This window comes from Salvelinus fontinalis, chromosome 19 (genome assembly GCF_029448725.1).
Source record: "Salvelinus fontinalis isolate EN_2023a chromosome 19, ASM2944872v1, whole genome shotgun sequence".
Taxonomy (NCBI): Eukaryota; Metazoa; Chordata; class Actinopteri; order Salmoniformes; family Salmonidae; genus Salvelinus; species Salvelinus fontinalis.
The window spans coordinates 11219934-11240350 of record NC_074683.1 but is presented as its reverse complement, the minus strand read 5'-3'; the positions used below and the strand labels follow the sequence as shown (position 1 = coordinate 11240350).

At 40.7% G+C, this 20417-nt stretch overlaps 1 protein-coding gene across 3 annotated transcripts in view; it reads left to right on the top strand.

Annotated features, from left to right (window-relative positions):
* The window catches only part of LOC129816358 (acid-sensing ion channel 4-A), a 154594-nt gene extending 134397 nt beyond the window's left edge, over positions 1-20197 (top strand). The window contains exons 2-11 of one of the 3 annotated variants that reach the window (XM_055870762.1): positions 6684-6828; positions 7958-8085; positions 8197-8350; positions 11098-11151; positions 14980-15133; positions 15656-15747; positions 15974-16053; positions 16538-16645; positions 16956-17109; positions 17350-17437. In XM_055870762.1, the coding sequence (XP_055726737.1) occupies positions 6684-6828; positions 7958-8085; positions 8197-8350; positions 11098-11151; positions 14980-15133; positions 15656-15747; positions 15974-16053; positions 16538-16645; positions 16956-17087 (1047 nt within the window). In that variant the 3' untranslated portion in view covers positions 17088-17109; positions 17350-17437. Of the gene's footprint in view, positions 1-6683; positions 6829-7957; positions 8086-8196; positions 8351-11097; positions 11152-14979; positions 15134-15655; positions 15748-15973; positions 16054-16537; positions 16646-16955 lie in introns of all 3 variants that reach the window. The other 2 variants (XM_055870763.1, XM_055870760.1) reach the window with 2 other exon arrangements.
* Positions 20198-20417: the final 220 nt, after the last annotated feature.

Sequence of the window (20417 nt, the reverse complement as noted above, 5' to 3'; positions counted from 1 at the left end):
GGTCAAATAATATTAATCACAGTAGTTGTCGAGGGTGCAGCACCTCAGGAGTAAATGTCAGTTGGCTTTTCATAGCCGATCATTAAGAGTATCTCTACCGCTCCTGCGGTCTCTAGAGAGTTGAAAACAGCAGGTCTGGGACAGGTAGCACGTCCGGTGAACAGGTCAGAGTTCCATAGCCGCAGGCAGAACAGTTGAAACTGGAGCAGTAGCACGGCCAGGTGGACTGGGGACAGCAAGGAGTCATCATGCCAGGTAGTCCTGAGGCATGGTCCTAGGGCTCAGGTCCTCCGAGAGAGAGAAAGAAAGAGAGAAAGAAAGAGAGAATTAGAGAGAGCATACTTAAATTCACAGAGGACACCGGATAAGACAGGAGAAGTACTCCAGATATGACCCTGACCCTAGCCCCCCGACACATAAACTACTGCAGCATAAATACTGGAAGCTGAGACAGGAGGGGTCAGGAGACACTGTGGCCCCATCCGATGATACCTCCGGACAGGGCCAAACAGGCAGGATATAACCCCACCCACTTTGCCAAAGCACAGCCCCCACATGCTTATCTAATAAAGATATCATAGATATATTGAATCATTTTTCTTCCTCTTTGAAAAGATAGAGTATTGTGTGTAGATTGTTGACAAAAGAAATGAATTAAATCAATTTTAATCCCACTTTGTAACAGCAAAATGTGTAAAGTTGAGGGGTGTGAATTCTTCCCGGAGGCACTGTATGTTGCACTTATTGCAGCACCTTGTGAATAAAGTTAGGGTTGCATGTCTCTTTAGAGATCACATCATGGTGCTAAGGGGATCTATACGTATTCTATGTATAACATATTTAATAACATTTGTAATAAATGTGTAATAATGCTGGGTGAGGAAATTTGCCCAAATGTAGAATGAATGTGTTCAATCAAGGTCTCAACTCTAAAATGCCCATTGGCTGATGACCAGAGAAAGGCCTGTACTAAACCCTTGAACACCATATATTGTGCACTGATGATTTACATGGCAATGTAGTAGTTGCTGTTCTTCCAATATAGAATTATCAATCTTCAGCATTTGGCTTTGCCTCAATAGATATTGTTTCCCCAGACTTTCCCAGAGGTGTCTCACATCGGATTAATAGCAAATAAAAAGTTTCCAAGGCAAAAGTGGCACCCGGGTACGCCGGTGGCAGGAGTAGTTTGGGGCGATAGAGCGAGGGAGGAGTCTGGAGGACAGAGAGCAAGGGAGGTGGAATATTGAGAGCTGGAGAAGTGAAGGTCTATGTTAATGAGAGGTGCCTTCATTAAAATAGAAAATCTAAACAGCAGCAGAAAAGCTGTCGACAGATAGACAAATGCCTCGGGCAGGGCTTTTAGCTGCATACTCTGCCCAGGGCAGATTTCTCCTCTTTCCTCCAGGCTCTTCTAGCTATTATCAAACCAAATCACAAATAAGAACAGAGAGCAAATCGACCCAAAAGGAAATAGCCTGGTACATTGATAAACGTGGATTATATAAGTCTAGTGAGGGACCCTTGTGACCTATGATAACATTCAATCAGCACTGCTGTAGTAGTAACGTTAATCTGCTCCACTCTTTTCATCACTGCTATGATGCTGACCATCCAAGTGTAAAAAAAGAGCGAAAGATTGTATCTAGGGGTCCATTTGCGTTCACCACCTCTACAAGAAAGGGCACATAAGTCAACTTTCACAAATGGTTAGAGTAGTTTAGACACATGTGTGATGAACAATCCAGTAAACTAATCTGAATGCAGATCTGAAAATATGACATGACTACAGCAGTACATACAAATGAACAACGTATCTAATGTTTCGCAATGCTACATCTATAGAAGTCTTTGGGTGTTTAAAAAATGAGAAGATTTAATCATTTGATTTATAGAGGAAATTATGGGGGCATCGTTTCTGTGCCCAATCGGTTGTTTCAGTCCTCCAAGACATTTAACAAAGCTTTACAAGCAAGCGAGGACTCATTTCCATTACTGACAAAGACTGCTTAGAGCACAGTGTGCCACTGGTGATAGAAATTAATTGATCTCCGTTATATTACTGGTATCTAATCACATTTCCAAAATGGCTCATTTATGTGTCCGTGTAGGCTGCTTGATGTTGGCACACTGTCAACACTGTCAAGGTAGATTTCCCCCCTTCTGTCTGAGCTGTTTGGTCAGTCCAAAATACCACCCTGTTGCCTTCATAGGGCACTCCTTTTTGTATGGGCCGTGGTCAAAAGTAGTGCACTATATAGGGAATAGGGTGCCATTTGGGACAGAGACTCTGTGGAGTGCACATGTGCTGCTTCATTAGCCTGCTATAATCCAACATGAGGAAGGAGGGCTACAGCCTCCTAGTTTCTGGAGATGAACAATGTGTGTATTTTCTAGGGAGTATAGCGCCCATGTTTTTCTTTATTCCTATTTTTTGGGTTGAGTGAAGATGAGAAACAGAATAAAAGTACCTGAATATGGTGATAGCATAGGGATGGGGATGCCGAGTTGAGTGGCTTGCCCGTGAGACAGGAGCTAATGGTGCAGAACCTTGCGTGCCTCACATTCTTATCCACACTGTTCAGACGTTACGCTTCAATGTCTACTCCGTTTACCCAAACCACGTTGTCGTTGTCTTCAAACATCTGGAGTGGAGTGTCTGTCAGCGTCCCATTTGGCACATTATTCCCTATGTAGCTAATGCACTACTTTTGACCAGAGCGTTATGGGCCCAGTTCAAAAGTAGTGCACTCTATAGGGAATAGGGGGGCATTTGGGGCACCACCTCTGTTCCCTCAATTAGAGCACTTCCTTCTCGTCAGTATGTTAGGATCTTAAATGCATTGACCCATGACAAATCGAATTTGTTTCATGTTGCCTCTGATAGACTCTAATGGCATACTTCGATTGCAAGATATTTGAGAAATAAATGACTAAACTACCATCTAGCAGTGAGGTAAAACCTCTCCCCTTAGTTCCTGCATTACTCTGGCACCTAGCTACTGTATGTGCAATTCAGGAGGTGGTGAGACTCCTTCACAGATGTCCCTACTCAATCATTCCTGCCTTGCAACTTACACGAGCAACCAACCAAGACATGTCTCCAAATAGGTTTGCAAAATTCTGGTAACTTTCCCAAAATTCTCAGGTTATCCATAAATCCTGGTCAGAGGATTCAGAATTTCCTGCTTAATTCCCTCCTGATTCTGGGAATCTTCCGTGGGGGAATTCTAGAAAACCTGGGCATTTGGGGAAAGTTAACAGAGTTTTCCAACCCTACTTGCAACTTAACATGAGGAACCAACCAAGAGACAAGATTAGGCAGCTCATGTAGATATTCCATCAATCTATGCTATTGTGTGATCCCTAGCACTCTGCCAGAGGGCTGTAATGAAGCCATTAAACCAGGGAACGTTCTCTCACCTTTAAACCTGCATGAGCCGCCCTTAATGGGACTCAACTGCCAATCTGCCATGCAGCGTGTTCCACCACCATCTGAAATTAATGATAATCTTCCTCCTCATCCATACACGAAGAGCCCCGGCCGCTGACACACGGCCACATGCTAAGAAATGGATGTCCTCTGGAGAAGCGCTCAAGTGATTCTTGTGGGTTATTTAAAAGGAAAACACCCGGGAACTGTCAGATGACTGCCATAAAGAGGATGTTTTAGGGTATACCACACAAGGGCTCAGGAGTTACATGTAGCAAGTGGTGAGCCTCTTAATGTATTTAAAATGGAGAGACCAGGGGAGAAACAAGGCAATTTGAGGAGAAAATACTGCCAAAAGACTGTTAATGGACTGACATTAAGCTCAATTAAGTTGGGTGCTAGCCGCTAGAACAAGAGAGATTTATGCAAATTAGAGTAGTTGGGCATCTTTCCAAAGCAAAGTTACTGCTACGAACTTGGGTTGCATTTTAATGTGGATAGCATGTAACTATCCAGCTGTTCGTACCAGTGTTGGCGTATAATTAAAAATAAATAAATAATTGTTTCTAACCTTTGTTGTGAATGTAGCTATCTATTAATTCATTAAAAGTTTACCAAGAACACTGGTCCACAACACGATTTATCGTAAAGGTGTATATTGTTGTAGATACATGTGAGGGATTATTTTAGAATAAACTGTTACTGTGATTTGAAAATACTATGGTACAGGATGTTTGGTTTTTCAGAAACGATGCCATGTTCCTCCTTGGAATTGATAGTCAGTCCTGTTACCTTTGCTAAATTTGGTGCAAGATGTAACAAGGGGAAAATGCTCCATCAATCACACAGGCTATTGGAGAGACGAGACAGAGAGGCTAAAGCTGAGAAATGAATCAGTGGAGGCTCTGTCAACAAATATTTCCAGGCTGAGATGATGGAAAAACTTCCCCTGCTCTCTGTGGACATAATTTGCCAATACCCCGGCGTTATCACAAGTTTTAGAGCAGAACTCAGGACTATCTCTGTAAGTGTGTTTTTTCTTTCTTTAATTCCTCTTCCTCTGTAAATCGAGTGCAGCGGTGGAGGCTTAAGTATGTCAATAAAGCAGGCTAAATCAATGATGGGGTGCAGCTTACCTCCTCTGCTGCTCTGTGCTCGCCTTCCACAGATTAAACCAACGCACACTAATAGCACGTCAGTCAAAGAGGGCGGGTTGCACACTATTGTCCTCTTCGTTCACCATTGGCTTAGCCCCAACTACACAGTAGGGCTTTAAATCATTTGATGACATATTTTTCTTCCTACATACTAGGCTACATATTCTATATGTACCCATTTCTTGAAGGATCATAGAGTAGATTTTTTTGGGGACGATTATTATTATTTCTTGGGGGGGGGGGGGTCACAGGTACATTATCCATTTCAAATTCTAAGTTTATAAAACATAAACCTGTAGGCTGCCACTCAAAAAAAAAATATGTAAACTGTAAGATATACTTTAAGTGATGATGAATTCAGTATAAACAGGAAAACAAAAAAAGTGGGCCTCCACCTCCAACGTCCCCTCCCAATCCAGCCAACATGTCCCTATCCTGTGCTGCCTGCCAGTGCTGTTGCCTGATTGATTGAGCGATTCAGAGCTAAGCATTTAATGTTTACATTCATGCAATTCAAAGTTAATTTTGAAACTTTGCCCCAGAAGCATTTAACTGCAGGGCACTCCCACATTATATAGGGGAATGGGCCTACCTGATTTAGGGGACAGCATAACCATTTACAGGGTGTGTACTGTACTGTACATGCCTGTGTTTTAGTAAACATCCCAGTTTGGTTAACAGTGGCTTAAAGGGGAAATATGGGATACAAACAACACCAAAACCAGTGTTAATGACTGTTGTGTATGGTAAACAACAGCCAGCTGCAGAGCCATATGACAGTGTACAGGTTTGGTTTGTGTGTAACTATTTTAGATCAGAGCACACCCTGTGGTCTGTAAATTAGTACTTGTGTGTTGTCTAATGTTCAACCCTAATTTAGTCATCACACCACTCATTGTAAAGTTTGTGCTTAGGGTTGCAAAATTCTGGAATTCCCAGGTTTTTCAGAAATCTCTGTTGGAGGATATTCTGGATTTCCTACTTATTCCTTCCTGTTCCGGGAATCTTCCAACCAGAATTTCTGAAAAGACTTGGCATTTTAAGAAAATTACTGGAATTGTGAAACCCTACGTGTGCTGATATTGAAATAAAAACGGGCTTGTTACAGAAACATACTGGATTTGGCACCATTGTTATTTTACTGTCAACCCCACTGTCTCATCTGCTGATTTTGTTTGTCATGTGATTTCCTCATCTTTCATTCTAATGCTCCACAAGGTTCATGGTGTTAAGTCAAAATAATATAATTGTGTCACTTTGGCTTGTACTGTAAAGAGATGAGGCCCATAAACAAAGGAATTCAATGTTTCCCTAAAAGGCTGCTGTCAAACTTTCAACAGATATTCGACCTCAATTTTAAATGCTTCTGTCTTTTATCTTCTCTTATCAACGTAGATAAAAAAGGAACACTTAACTTTGTGTGATCAGTTTGTGGAATCCTTAATGGATCGTTAGTGGGTGTTTGCTCTGTAAATTTGAAGAGCAAACTACATTTTTATCATAGTCATAAGTATGTAAAGTATATAGGTATACATTTTTAATGAGTTATATGTTGTATGTTTTTATAGTATAATAAGGATCAAGACTGTTGGTATATCACTCTCCCTTCAACACACATCTCCTAGGTTTATTAAATCAAATCAGATTTTATCAATCACATGCGCCGAATACAACAGGTGTAGACCTTACAGTGAAATGTTTACTTTACAAGCCCCTAACCAACAATACAGTTTAAAAAATACGAATAAGAATAAGAAATAAAAGAGTAACATTAATTAAAGAGCAGCAGTAAAATAACAATAGCGGGACTATATACAGGGGGTACCGGTACAGAGTCAATGTGCGGGGGCACTGGTTAGTTGAGGTAATTGAGGTAATATGTCCATGTAGGTAGAGTTATGAAAATGCATTTAAAATATTCTGGGTAGCCATTACATACATAGAATGTAGACCAGGTAGACCTTCTTTATTTTCCTGGTCCATACCTCCAACTTCATTTCTACACCATTTAAGTACTGTATGAGTCTGTTACAGCATAGATGGATATTGTCATGTTATTATGACATTTCTGATATTAATATATTCTCCCATAGGTCTATACAAGATATGGAAAATGCTACACTTTCAATGGGAACAAGTCGACATCCAGGAAAACCAAGCAAGGGGGAATGGGAAATGGGCTGGAGATTATGTTGGATATTCAACAGGACGAGTATCTCCCCATCTGGAAAGAGACAAGTAAGTCGTAAACCTTACATGTTGTTACGGGATCTGGTTCTGTTGTCATAAATCAACCGTATTCTACCCCATCTCTGAATCGTGTTTGTATAGGACACTAGTGATACATTTTTGCAATGTCGCCACTATCCTGAATGCTTTCGTAAAATTATTATTGTAAGGGATAAATCTGTTGACGGTGCTGTAAGTCATGTACACTAAACAAAAATATAAACGCAACATGCAACAATTTCGACGATTGTACTGAGTTATAGTTCATATAAGGAAATCAGTTCAATTGAAATAAATAAATTAGGCCCTAATCTATGGATTTCACATGACTGGGCAGGTGCGCAGCCATGGGTGGGCCTGAGAGAGCATAGGCCCACCCACTGGGGAGCCAGGCCCAGGCAATTAGAATAATTTTTTCCCTACAAAAAGGCTTTATTATAGACAGAAATACTCCTCAGTTTCATCAGCTGTCCGGGTGGCTGGTCTCAGATCAAGACTGAGGTGAAGAAACCGTTGTGCAGTTGTGAGGCCGGTTGGACGTACTGCTAAATTCTCTAAAATGATGTTGGAGGCGGCTTTTGGTAGAGAAATTAACGTAAAATTCTCTGGCAACAGCTCTGGTGGACATTTCTGCAGTCAACATGCCAATTGCACACTCCCTCAAAACTTTAGACATCTGTGGCATTGTTGTGTGACAAAACTGCACATTTTAGAGTGGCATTTTATTGTCCCCAGCACAAGGTGCACCTGTGTAATGATCATGATGTTTAATCAGCTTCTTGATATGCCACACCTGTCCGGTGGATGGATTATCTTGGCAAAGGAGAAATGCTCACAGACATGTGAACAAATATATGCACAACATTTTAGAGAAATAATCTTTTTGTCCATATACGACATTTCTGGGTTCTTTTATTTCAACTAATGACACATGGGACCAACACTTTACATGTTGTGTTTATATTTTTGTTCAGTATATGTAGATGTGATCATTGTCAGTGTCATGTTTTTCTCAAATGACTGAGATCGGTCTTGTCACTATTAGCCTTCCCCTAGGATTAATGGATAAAAGGCTGAATGAATCCACTCTGTATGTGTGTCTTTGTACTGCCTACACGTGCCTCTTTTATCCCGGAAGATGAGACGTCGTTAGAGGCAGGGATCCGCGTGCAGATCCACAGCCAGGATGAGCCTCCCTACATCCACCAGCTGGGCTTCGGAGTCTCCCCGGGATTCCAGACCTTTGTTTCATGTCAGGAACAAAGGGTAGGCCCCGGCGCCGCTTTCACCCAGATTACCACTCTCTCAGTACTCACTTATCCTCACCCCCGAGCCGTGTGGCTCAGGCATGGCTCTAATCAATCACTCTGTGCTTAGCTGACCTACCTGCCCCAGCCCTGGGGGAACTGCCGCTCCACCAGCGACCAGATGATCCCAGGATACGACACCTACAGCATCAGTGCCTGCCGCCTGCGCTGCGAGACCAGGGAGGTGCTCCGGGAGTGCAACTGTAGGATGGTACACATGCCTGGTAAGTAGGCTACTGTAGCCCTCACTCACTACTCACTACTCACCTGGTATTATATATGATTCCATGTTACCCATTTAATGTACCGCACATACAGTTGAAGTCAGAAGTTTACATACACTTAGGTTGGAGTCATTAAAAATCGTTTTTCAACCACTCCACAGATTTCTTGTTAACAAACTGTAGTTTTGGCAAGTCGGTTAGGACATCTACTATGTGCATGACACAAGTGATTTTTCCAACAATTGTTAAAAGAAAGATTATTTCACTTATAACTCACTGTATCGCAATTCCACTGGGTCAGAAGTTTCCAGAAAATGATGTCATGGCTTAAGAAGCTTCTGAAAGGCTACTTGACATAATTTGAGTCAATTGGAAGTGTACCTGTGGATGTATTTCAAGGCCTACCTTCAAAGTCAGTGGCTCTTTGCTTGACATCATGGGAAAATCAAAAGAAATCAGCCAAGACCTCAGAAAATAAATTGTAGGCCTCCACATGTCTGGTTCATCCTTGGGAGCAATTTCCAAACGGCTGAAGGTACCACGTTCATCTGTACAAATAATAGTACGCAAGTATAAACACCACGCAGCCGTCATACCGCTCATGAAGGAGACGCGTTCTGTCTCCTAGAGATGAATGTACTTTGGTGCGAAAAGTGCAAATCAATCCCAGAACAACAGCAAAGGACCTTGTGAAGATGCTGGAGGAAACGGGTACAAAAGTATCTATAGCCACAGTAAATCGAGTCCTATATCGACATAACCTGAAAGGCCGCTCAGCAAGGAAGAAGCCACTGCTCCAAAACCGCCATAAAAAAGCCAGACTACGGTTTTAAACTGCATATAGGGACAAAGATTGTACTTTTTGGAGAAATGTCCTCTGGCCTGATAAAACAAAAGTAGAACTGTTTGGCCATAATGACCATTGTTGTGTTTGGAGGACAAAGGGGGAGGCATGCAAGCCGAAGAACACAATCCCAACCGTGAAGCACGGGTGTGGCAGCATCATGTTGTGGGGGTGCTTTGCTGCAGGAGGGACTGGTGCGCTTCACAAAATAGATGGCATCATGAGGAAGTAAAGTTGTGGCAAAATGGCTTAAGGACAACAAAGTCAAGGTATTGGAGTGGCCATCAAAAAGCCCTGACCTCAATCATATAGAAAATTTGTGGGCAGAACTGAAAAAGCGTGTGCGAGCAAGAAGGCCTACAAACCTGACTCAGTTACACCAGCTCTGTCAGAAGGAATGGGCCAAAATTCACCCAACTTATTCTGGGTAGCTTGTGGAAGGCTACCCGAAACGTTTGACCCAAGTTAAACAATGTAAAGGCAATGCTACCAAATACTAATTGAGTGTATGTAAACTTCTGACCCACTGGGAATGTGATGAAAGAAATAAAAGCTGAAATAAATCCTTCTCTTCCATTATTCTGACATTTCACATCCTTAAAATAAAGTGGTGATCCTAACTGACCTAAGACGGGGAATTTTTACTAGGATTATTTTTTTATTTTTTTATTTCACCTTTATTTAACCAGGTAGGCTAGTTGAGAACAAGTTCTCATTTGCAACTGCGACCTGGCCAAGATAAAGCATAGCAGTGTGAACAGACAACAACACAGAGTTACACATGGAGTAAACAATAAACAAGTCAATAACATGGTAGAAAAAAGAGAAACTATATACAATGTGTGCAAAAGGCATGAGGTAGGCAATAAATCGAATAATTACAATTTAGCAGATTAACACTGGAGTGATAAATCATCAGATGATCATGTGCAAGAAGAGATACTGGTGTGCAAAAGAGCAGAAAAGTAAATAAATAAAAGCAGTATGGGGGTGAGGTAGGTAAATTGGGTGGGTAGTTTACAGATGGACTATGTACAGCTGCAGCGATCGGTTAGCTGCTCGGATAGCAGATTTTTAAAGTTGTTGAGGGAGATAAAAGTCTCCAACTTCAGAGATTTTTGCAATTCGTTCCAGTCGCAGGCAGCAGAGAACTGGAAGGAAAGGCGTCCAAATGAGGTTTTGGCTTTAGGGATGAATTAAATGTCAGGAATTGTGAATAACTGAGTTGAAATGTATTTGGCTAAGGTGTATGTGAACTTCCGACTTCAACTGTATGTGTAGTCATGGCAGTAGTCTTATTTGGTATACAAATCAGCTTCTTTTCATTCCTGAATGTAGGGCCTTGATGTAACATCCCCTGTAGAGAGACACCTGACCTCTCTCTATTGAGAGTAGGGTGAAAGATTTCCTGTGCAGTCATGCTACTCTGATCATAAGGATGCCTCTGCTCCTCAGTGCCCCCGACGTTAATGTCCCCAAATCAATCTTCCCTAATGCAAATTGAAAAGGCGACTGTTCCTAAAACATTAACTCAAAGAACATTTTGTTGTCTGCTCGCCACACATATTTCCCACGATGAATTGTGCTCCTGATGAATTCCTATCATTAGTGGCCCCTGTGCTGTGTTTGTCACTGTGATGAGGTGAATCATTGATTGTTTTTTAAAGACTTTCTAAATATGCCTTTGGGGTTGGGCCCCGGTGCTCCATTTCTCAATGCAAACAGAGGATGCCCAACGTGGCCGAAAAATTGTGAATGGAACTCATCTTCCCACATCTACTTGCGTTTGTAGATGAATGATAAGCTAGTGTTCTCAATGAGAGTTTTCCATGTTGGCAGCAATAAGGATGGTGGCCATTTTCGTTTTTTCTTGATCAAACTCATTTCATGTTTTGTACTCCAGGAACTGCTGATATCTGCACTCCCAGTAACATCAAATGTGTTGACAAGGCACTTGGTAAGAAATGTTTTTATTTTTTACTATAATAAATGGTCCCTGAGTGAAATGCAGAATAATTATTTACATTATAAGGAGAAATTGGGTTTCAATGTACTGGTAGGGATTGCCTAGGTAAAGATTACAAAATGACATTGCCTCCATGATGATATGACAATTGATGGAGTAGAAAATGCACAAATTGTGAGTGACAACGATGCTACCTAACTGCTTACTCACCTTCATTCTCTGAGCTTCCACGATACATTTGATATTCCTTCATTGAACCAATTCCATGTGGCTGACTCCCCACTGGCTGGCTCTGGGTTATCTCTGTGCAGAGGTGCCTTGTCTCAAAGATATTATGGTGCTCATAAAAGAGACGCTTTATTATGTGATGAGATGTATCAGTACAATCATGATCTTCGAGCCTAATAAGCCAGAAATGTAATTATCTTCCTCTTCAAAAGGATTTCAAGCCCATTTAATGGGTGGGTGCGCTAAATCTAGATATATATCTTACAAGAATGGCTCATATTTATATCTCGCTGTATTCTCGACTCAATCAGAATAAATTCAAGGTAATAACTTAAAACATTATTTATATTATATACAGTAGGTGACTTTTTGTGTGCCTCAGTCTAAGAATAGAGTCTGTGTTGCCCCTGCATACAAATAACCTCATTATAAGAGTTATAAAACACACAACTCACCAAATTTGGATGACAGTTTTTTCTAACTGAATTGAATTTTGTCGTGAAAAGAGGGATGAGTTGAGTAAGGCATGTATTGTTGTCTATGTTGATGCAGTATATTATATTTTTCTTTTTTTTTCTTTTCTTTTGCCATGAATGAGAAATTGTTTATGCATGTTTGTGTTAGTGTGTGTGTATGGGCGTGTGTGGCCAAAATAAATATTGAGACTTGTCATGATCTCAGTATGCATACTAAGCATGTAGTAAATTAACATTGATAAAGGTATGGTGCTGGAGATAATGAATATGAGGTTAAAAAGTGGTGGAATTTCCCTTTAACTTGCTAACTGAAATACGCGTGCATCCCATTTGTAGACAAGTGCCCAGGAGAACAAGGGCCTCACTTTGTGCATGGCAGGTGTTCTATCATCACTGGAGTCTATTGCTCATTAACGATCACCTGGCTTTAGACCGGCCTATTGGCCCAAGCTATATCCCAGAGCCAAGCTAACACACTGCTCTGTGTTCCAGGCTATGTCCCAGACCCAGGCCTTAACACTCTGCTCTGTGTTCCAGGCTATGTCCCAGACCCAGGCCTCAACTAACGCCTACCAAACCCGGATCCGGGAGCCCCCCCATCACAAAAGCTGACTAGCATAGCCTAGCCTAAAGCCACAGGGATATCATATAATAAAATGTTCATGAAATCACAAGTCCAAGACACCAAATGAAAGATACAGATCTTGTGAATAAAGCCATCATTTCTGATTTTTTAAATGTTTTACAGGGAAGACAAAATATGTAAATCTATTAGCTAACCACGTTAGCAAAAGACAACTTTTTTTTTACTCCACCATTTTCTTACTGCATCAGTAGCTATCACAAATTCGGCCAAATAAAGATATAAATAGCCACTAACCAAGAAACAACCTCATCAGATGACAGTCTGATAACATATTTATTGTATAGCATATGTTTTGTTAGAAAAATGTGCATATTTCAGGTATAAATCATAGTTTACCATTGCAACCACCATCACAAATCGACTAGAATAACTACAGAGAACAACGTGTATTACCTAATTACTGATCATAAAACATTTCTTAAAAATACACAGCGTACAGCAATTGAAAGACACAGATCTTGTGAATCCAGACAATATTTCAGATGTTCTAAGTGTTTTACAGCGAAAACACAATATAACGTTATATTAGCTTAGCACAGTAGCAAACCAAACAACAGCATTGATTCCAGCCAAACATAGGGATAACGTATTCACCACCAAAATAATAAGTTTTTCACTAACCTTCTCAGAATTCTTCAGATGACAGTCCTGTAACATCATATTACACAATGCATATAGAGTTTGTTCGAAAATGTCCATATTTAGCGGCACAAATAGTGCTTATACAATGACAAAAGTTGCCAAGCTCCCCAGAAAATTTTGGGCGCCATCTTGGAGAGTCACCTAGTCTAATCAATAAATAATCATAAACTTGACTAAAAAATACAGGGTGGACAGCATATGAAAGACAAATTAGTTCTTAATGCAATCGCTGAATTACATTTTTAAAATTAACCTTACTGTGCAATACAGGCTGCGATAACGCAATGCTATACTGCAAGAAATGGCGTCTCATGCATTTTACTTTTAACAACAGAACAATTAATTAACAGCATAAAGACTGCTTACTATTAGCTGAGCTTCAATCCGAATCTTGGGCAAGGTGTCCTTTCTTCAAAACAATCGTCTTTTGGCTGAAAGATGTCCTCTTGTCCATTCGAATTAGCCGCTAAACGTTAGCCACCCACTGGAGAGGTGCCCAACAAATGGAAGCGCGTCACAAAGAAATCCCAGAAAATCGCAATAAACTGCTATAAACTGCTATAAGTCGGTTTAAATTAACTACCTTATGATGTCTTTAACACCTATAACGAATAAAAACATGACCGGAGATATAGAAATACTAAAACGAAAGCGTTTGCAGGACGCCATTCTGATGTCTTCATGCGCCAAGCGCACTGTTGAAAAGAACGGTACTTCCTGTTCCACGGTCTAATATAAGGTCCCAGATTGCGCAATCGACTCCATTCAAAGTCTCACCGCTTACTGACATCTAGAGGAAAGCGTATGCAGTGCATGTACCCTCATAGCTTAAATGGGGACTTATAAACTGATCTCAGAACAGGGACCTGGATTTCTGAAATCTCACTCCCTGACAGGAAAAGTGCTACAGAATGAGTTCTGTTTCACTCAGAGAAAAATTCAAACGGTTTTAGAAACTAGAGAGTGTTTTCTATCCAATAGTAATAATAATATGCATATTGTACGAGCAAGAATTGAGTACGAGGCAGTTTAATTTGGCCACTATTTTTTCCACTGGTGAAACAGCGCCCCCATATTGACAAGAGTAACACTCTGCTCTGTGTTCCAGGCTATGTCCCAGACCCATCCCTTAACACTCTGCTCTGTGTTCCAGGCTATGTCCCAGACCCAGGCCTTAACACTCTGCTCTGTGTTCCAGGCTATGTCCCAGACCCATCCCTTAACACTCTGCTCTGTGTTCCAGGCTGTCCCAGACCCAGGCCTTAACACTCTGCTCTGTGTTCCAGGATATGTCCCAGACCCAGGCCTTAACACTCTGCTCTGTGTTCCAGGCTATGTCCCAGGCCCAGGCCTTAACACTCTGCTCTGTGTTCCAGGCCCCCCAACAGTCTGCTCTGTATTCTAGGTATTCTCTCGTGGACAGGCTACGTAAACATAAATGGTACCGTAGATCTGTCATGATACAACGGGATGCGTAAGATAACGAGCAGCATTCGTTCCAGTGCTTTGGAAAATCCAGATTTTGTAGGTGTTAGCATCTTTTGAATTTCGGAAGGGGAGGGGACATTTGGTCCATAGACTTCCCCATAACATGCATAGACAGAGGGTGGAGCTCTTCATTCCAGTTCCGATTCTCGTTCTATCTCTTCTCTTAACATGTATGCACCCAGAACTTAATCGAGCATCTCACCAATTACGCAAGACATCAGTTCTGGTTTAACCGAGATTATGTTCGAGGCTATGTCCCAGACCCAGTCTATTACATTCTGCTCTGTGTTCCAAGCTGTGTCCCAGACCCAGGCCAAAACACCTTGCTCTGTGTTCCAGCCCTTCTCCAGAAGAGCACTGGGGACACCTGTCCCTGTGAGACACCATGTAACCTGACTCGCTACGGCAAGGAGCTCTCCATGGTCAAGATCCCCAGCAAGGGCTCCGCTCGCTACCTGTCCAGGAAATACGACAAGTCTGAGGAGTACATCAGGTAGAACTGACGTGATTACTTACATTACTGTGACCTGGAAAAGATCAGTGCTGGAAAATGGAGACACATCATGTGTGTCTCAAATGGCAACCTATTCAGAGATACTATATAATATAGGGCACTACTTTTGACCTGAACCCTATGGGCCCTGGTCAGAAAAAGTGCATTAGGGTTCCATTAGAGACTCAGCCCATGCTTCTCATGTTCCCATGTTCCCTCATGTTCCCTGCCAGTGCTGTTAAAATCTTAAAGTCCCCATAATCTGTGAAGTATTAACTTGATTCATTTTAATTTTAATTTAAAGTGCCATCATGACAATTTATAACAACCACAAAAATGACATGGTACAGTATATATATATATTTTTACATTACCCTGGTAATATTATAGAGCTGCGGTTGAGGTAAAAAGAAAAGTGCAATTTTGTATTTTTCATAATAACACTTTACTATCGGTTATAACAACGTAGACTAAACATATGCAGTTATCTTTTAATATTGTTCTCATTTTCTCCATCTCTAGAGACAACTTTCTGGTGTTGGATATCTTCTTTGAGGCCCTTAACTATGAAACAATTGAACAAAAGAAAGCGTATGATGTTGCAGGTTTACTAGGTGAATTTCTCTTTTCTACTATGACCCCTTTCTCTCTCGCTCTTGTTTTATTCAAAGATAATAATAATTGGGGTTTCATGTGGTTTTAAGATAAGTCTTAATATGGAAACTGCCTGACACTGGTTCTTTGGCTCTAGTAATACATGGAATTTTCAGACAATGGTTTTCAAATATGAGTGAATGAGTAATTATTGGCATCCTGAATATTACATTTCTTCCTTTTCAGGTGACATTGGAGGCCAGATGGGCTTGTTCATTGGAGCCAGTATTTTGTCCATCTTAGAAATATTGGATTATGTTTACGAGGTACATCGTCTATCCTTATAATATGTGCATGAAGCTCACAAATGGTGACACAAATTTGGGGTTGCAAAATTCCCAAGTTTTCCCGAAATTCTGGTTGGAGAATTCCGGATTTTCTGCTTATTCCCATCTGATTCCAACCGGGATTTCTGGAATAACTGGATATTTTGGGGAAGTCATTTTACAACCCTACACACATTTCAGCTGGTCTTGCTCTATAAACACCAAGGACTTTGTTCTAAAATGTCTGCCTCAATCAGTGTTAGCGGCACTTTGACATTTTAAACTGTCACGCGTGGACTAGCACTACTATCACTGCTAATGTGTCAGTTATGAGTGTGAAGGATTTCACTTGTGTTATATGAGGCTAATGATATGGGAAAATCTCCGCTCGCTGAGCTCTGGGACATGCCAGATGTGCTGATGGAGTGAACTCCTGACTCTGCTTGCACTCTTCCATCCCTCGCTCCATCCTGCCTCCATCCAGGTGATCAAGCACAGGCTACAGCGTCTGCTGAGGCCACAGAAAGATGAGAAGAAACAACAAACGACCACTGTTGCCACTGTGGATCTGCAAGATATGAAAGCCAATAAGGTGAGTGGTTTGCTTGTGGAGGGCAGACATGTAGCGTCAGGCAGGTTGTAGGCCTACGCATCTCTGTGCATGCAGGGAGAGCCCAAAGGGGAATGAGCCTCCTGAAATGGGGTTGTTCAGTTCTCTCTGGCCCCGTACACACTCAATTTGTGTAACTGATGTACAACACATTTGGCACAATGGTTGTAAATCGAAATATTTACAACCATTATCACTATAAATCTTTATATCACAAGCTATATCACTGCACATCTTTCAGGGAGATCAGTTTAATCTCTTGTTAAAAATATTGTTTTATCCCATTGTACAGGATTACATCCCCCCAGAGGCAACTTCAATTCCCAGGTCCCTCTCTCATGAGGAACAAATTTACTCCTTGAGTCCATATAAAATCATCCAAAATCATCAATTTTCCATAGACGTAAAACAATTATCTACATGAAATATCTACCATTACATCAAAGGTATTATCATTTTGGTTTATTCAAAAGCAATATCGTTTTGGTTTATTGAGCCAACACACTGTACATCATTTAGGGTTTGGTTTCCCGGACACAGATTAAACCTAGCCCAAGACTCAAAAGCTTGCTCAATGGAGAATCTCCATTGAACGTGCTTCTTCGTCCAAGACAAATCTTAATCTGTGTCTGGGAAACTGACCCATTTAGTATATATTATTACATTGTGGTCTTTGTGGCAACCAGGAGTCCAGTGACATGACCAGAAGTCACCCTGAAGGAGCCTACGCCAATACGATTCTACCGAACCACCATCTCCCCCACCACCAAGGACAGCCACATGGAGTGTTTGAGGACTTTGCTTGCTAGACCCAGGGGCCATCTTTCCATCCTGATGACAATAAAATATGTCCTCTCTGGGCTGGATTGGGCATCAAAACAGACCCTGGGACCTCAGTTCTATACCTTTCTTGCTGTCACCAGTGGAAAAAGCTACAGCCAAAGTCGAACACCAAACCTGTGCTGCTAATAGACCACTTGTATGTAAGCACAGATTGGACCCCACAGTACTGTCCGTCAGGAGACGCCCACCTTCGATCCCTATTCTGGTTATTTTGGTACATGGTCACCACATGGGAACAAGACAAGGACTGCATGTCATCTTGAGCCATCTTGATATACTCACCTCCAATATCTTGATTTATGTACCACTCTTAATCTTGTTTCCACCAAACTATTTGTCAATAAGTTCTCACTTACTATTTTGAATCATATCATTGTAAATGATGTAATTATTTAATGAGATATTATAATTTCCCCTTTATATTGTATACAAGATGAGACAAGTGGTCATATTCAATCTAACCATTATATAGAGATATCAGCAAACAGAATCAGAGAAAATATTACACTGATCTTTTAGCGCGTTAAACCCCTACTACACCTGCTTTGATGATAGGGCCCGTACTATATACGCACCATGTCTCGTAAGTAAAGGTGTGTTAGAGAGTAGTATTATATATGTACTGTACATGGTTCCAACCTGAGTACAAAGAGAAAGCACTGTTTTAAATGGATAATGATTCATTTAATATATAACTCTAATACAAATGTTGGTAATTTATTGATATATTTTAGAGAATATTATTTTTTAAATAATATGATTGTAGCTTCTTCTTGTTTATTAGTGAAACCAGTCAGAAAGGTGATGATTGGAATTGCATTGCTCCAGGCAATGAATATATTTTTCAGATTTACTGACTTGGGTAAAGGTGAAGTTCTTACAGCAATTACGGTGTCCAAATTAGGACAGCACTCAAAGGTAATGAATAACAACAAGCCTGACATGGATGAATCATTTCACATTTGGGCCCTTCTGCAAATGCTGTGGTCATTTCAATGACAAAGTCCCCATTAAGGTTGCTTAAGGTTATATATTCTCTAACAGATGTGTGACACAAGTTAATGCCCCCACAGCTTAAAGCCAAAGCAACAAATGAGAGGGTGAATTTTTTGGAACCAAACCAACAACCATTCCCTTTCACTATATGACAGTCCTGTGGGAAACAGTTTGTAGCTCTTCACAAATCAGGCACACATTTGCATGTGGGAACTATAACACACATCATTGAACACCTTAAACAGACTGTAGTACCTGATCTCCTGCTTTTAAAGAAAGGGCCAGAATATTATTTTCCCAAAATCCCTATTGGAAGTAAACTGACTTCCAAAATAATTGTTTTAAGTCTCCTGCACACTCTCTTGGCATAAATAGTGAATTTGATCAAGAAAAGGCTGATCTAGGACTAAACTGCTGTCAACTCTCCTCAGTGAAACAGTCTCCGTGAAAGACCTATCAAAGACCTTTGAGTACTATCTGACAATCCACTGTGGGTTTAAGACCGCCACCTTTTTGTTGGATTTTGCTGGGTTATTTATTTTTACCTCGCACTACAGCGTATATGATCACATAAATAGATATCAAGAGGTTATCAACTATTTCTTAATAATTTGGTTTGTGATCTTAATATCGGTAAGCATACTGTAGTCGAGTGCTCCGAGCTGTGCTTTGTTAGACCACAATGAAATGACACATTCATCAGCATAGAGAATCCACTGTTGTCTCTGGTCAAGTAATCGTGGCTTTTAAACATGGCTTTTAAATATTCATAATCATGTGTCAATATGACATTTTCAAAGGTTCCCAATCACAGTCTCTGATGGCATCCTGTACTGGCTCTGCATACAAAGTTTCTCCTCTGTCATCACAAACACTATCCTCTCCACTAATGACAGGCCACACACACAGATGAGACGCTGTACAAGGGTGAATGTGGGTGTCAAAACGCCATCTTGACGTCACTTGTTACAGTTATCTATAGGCGGTCAAGTATTTATAGATCCAGAAAAGCCTCTGTCTGTCTGTCTCTACAGCGAAATGTATTTGCTATGGGTATAGCATACATGTATGGCCTGTCTGAGAATGTGTCCATGGAATTCAGAAAGAATTTGGTATATAATATAACAACTAGTATGTGCAAATTACAACAACACCTGTGCATATTACTGTGGAACTAAATGGTTGCTGTAGAGTTGACCTTGCCTGATTCCCCCCTTGACAACAATCTGAACATTTTACAATTTCTAAATGTGCCACTCTGCTCGTTCTTTCACTTCATTTCTCTACTCTTGCTTGTCCAGTTTCACAATTTTTCTGTTTCGCAATACTGTTTGCATATTGTATATTCACACAATCAAAATCAAGTTCTCAGTAATAAGTTTGTGTTTTGCGATTTTGTCTCATCATGATCTGAATGTTCCACATATGACAGAAATCGGTCATATAGTGAGATGGCAATGACGCATGCACCGTTACACTGTTGAGGGTTCAAGAAAGGATCAGAGCAAGTCTATTAAACAGTATGGCATCAATGGAAATTCACTAAGGAAAACGCTGAATACATTTTGTACAGAAGTCTGCTATTGTGACTGTTTCTTCTGTTAGAACACATTTTATAAATGTTATGGTAAGTACAAATATTAAAGTTTAGATTGGTACATTAAAATGCCTTCTATATGATCTATTGTTAATTCACTTATTTTGTTCTTGCTTTGTTCTTGAGCTCTAAGGAGCTTGCCTGTCAGGTATTTTTATTTACATTTGCCATTTGGGACGCAAACGTTGAGTTTGAATTCTTCAGGGAAACTGTTCCCTGTGGGAGGAGAAAGTCCAAGGATCTATGTAAAATGGAGTGCAAAATAATGACATACAATTTGCTCCCAGCTGCACTATAGTTAGGTGGTTTCACAGCATG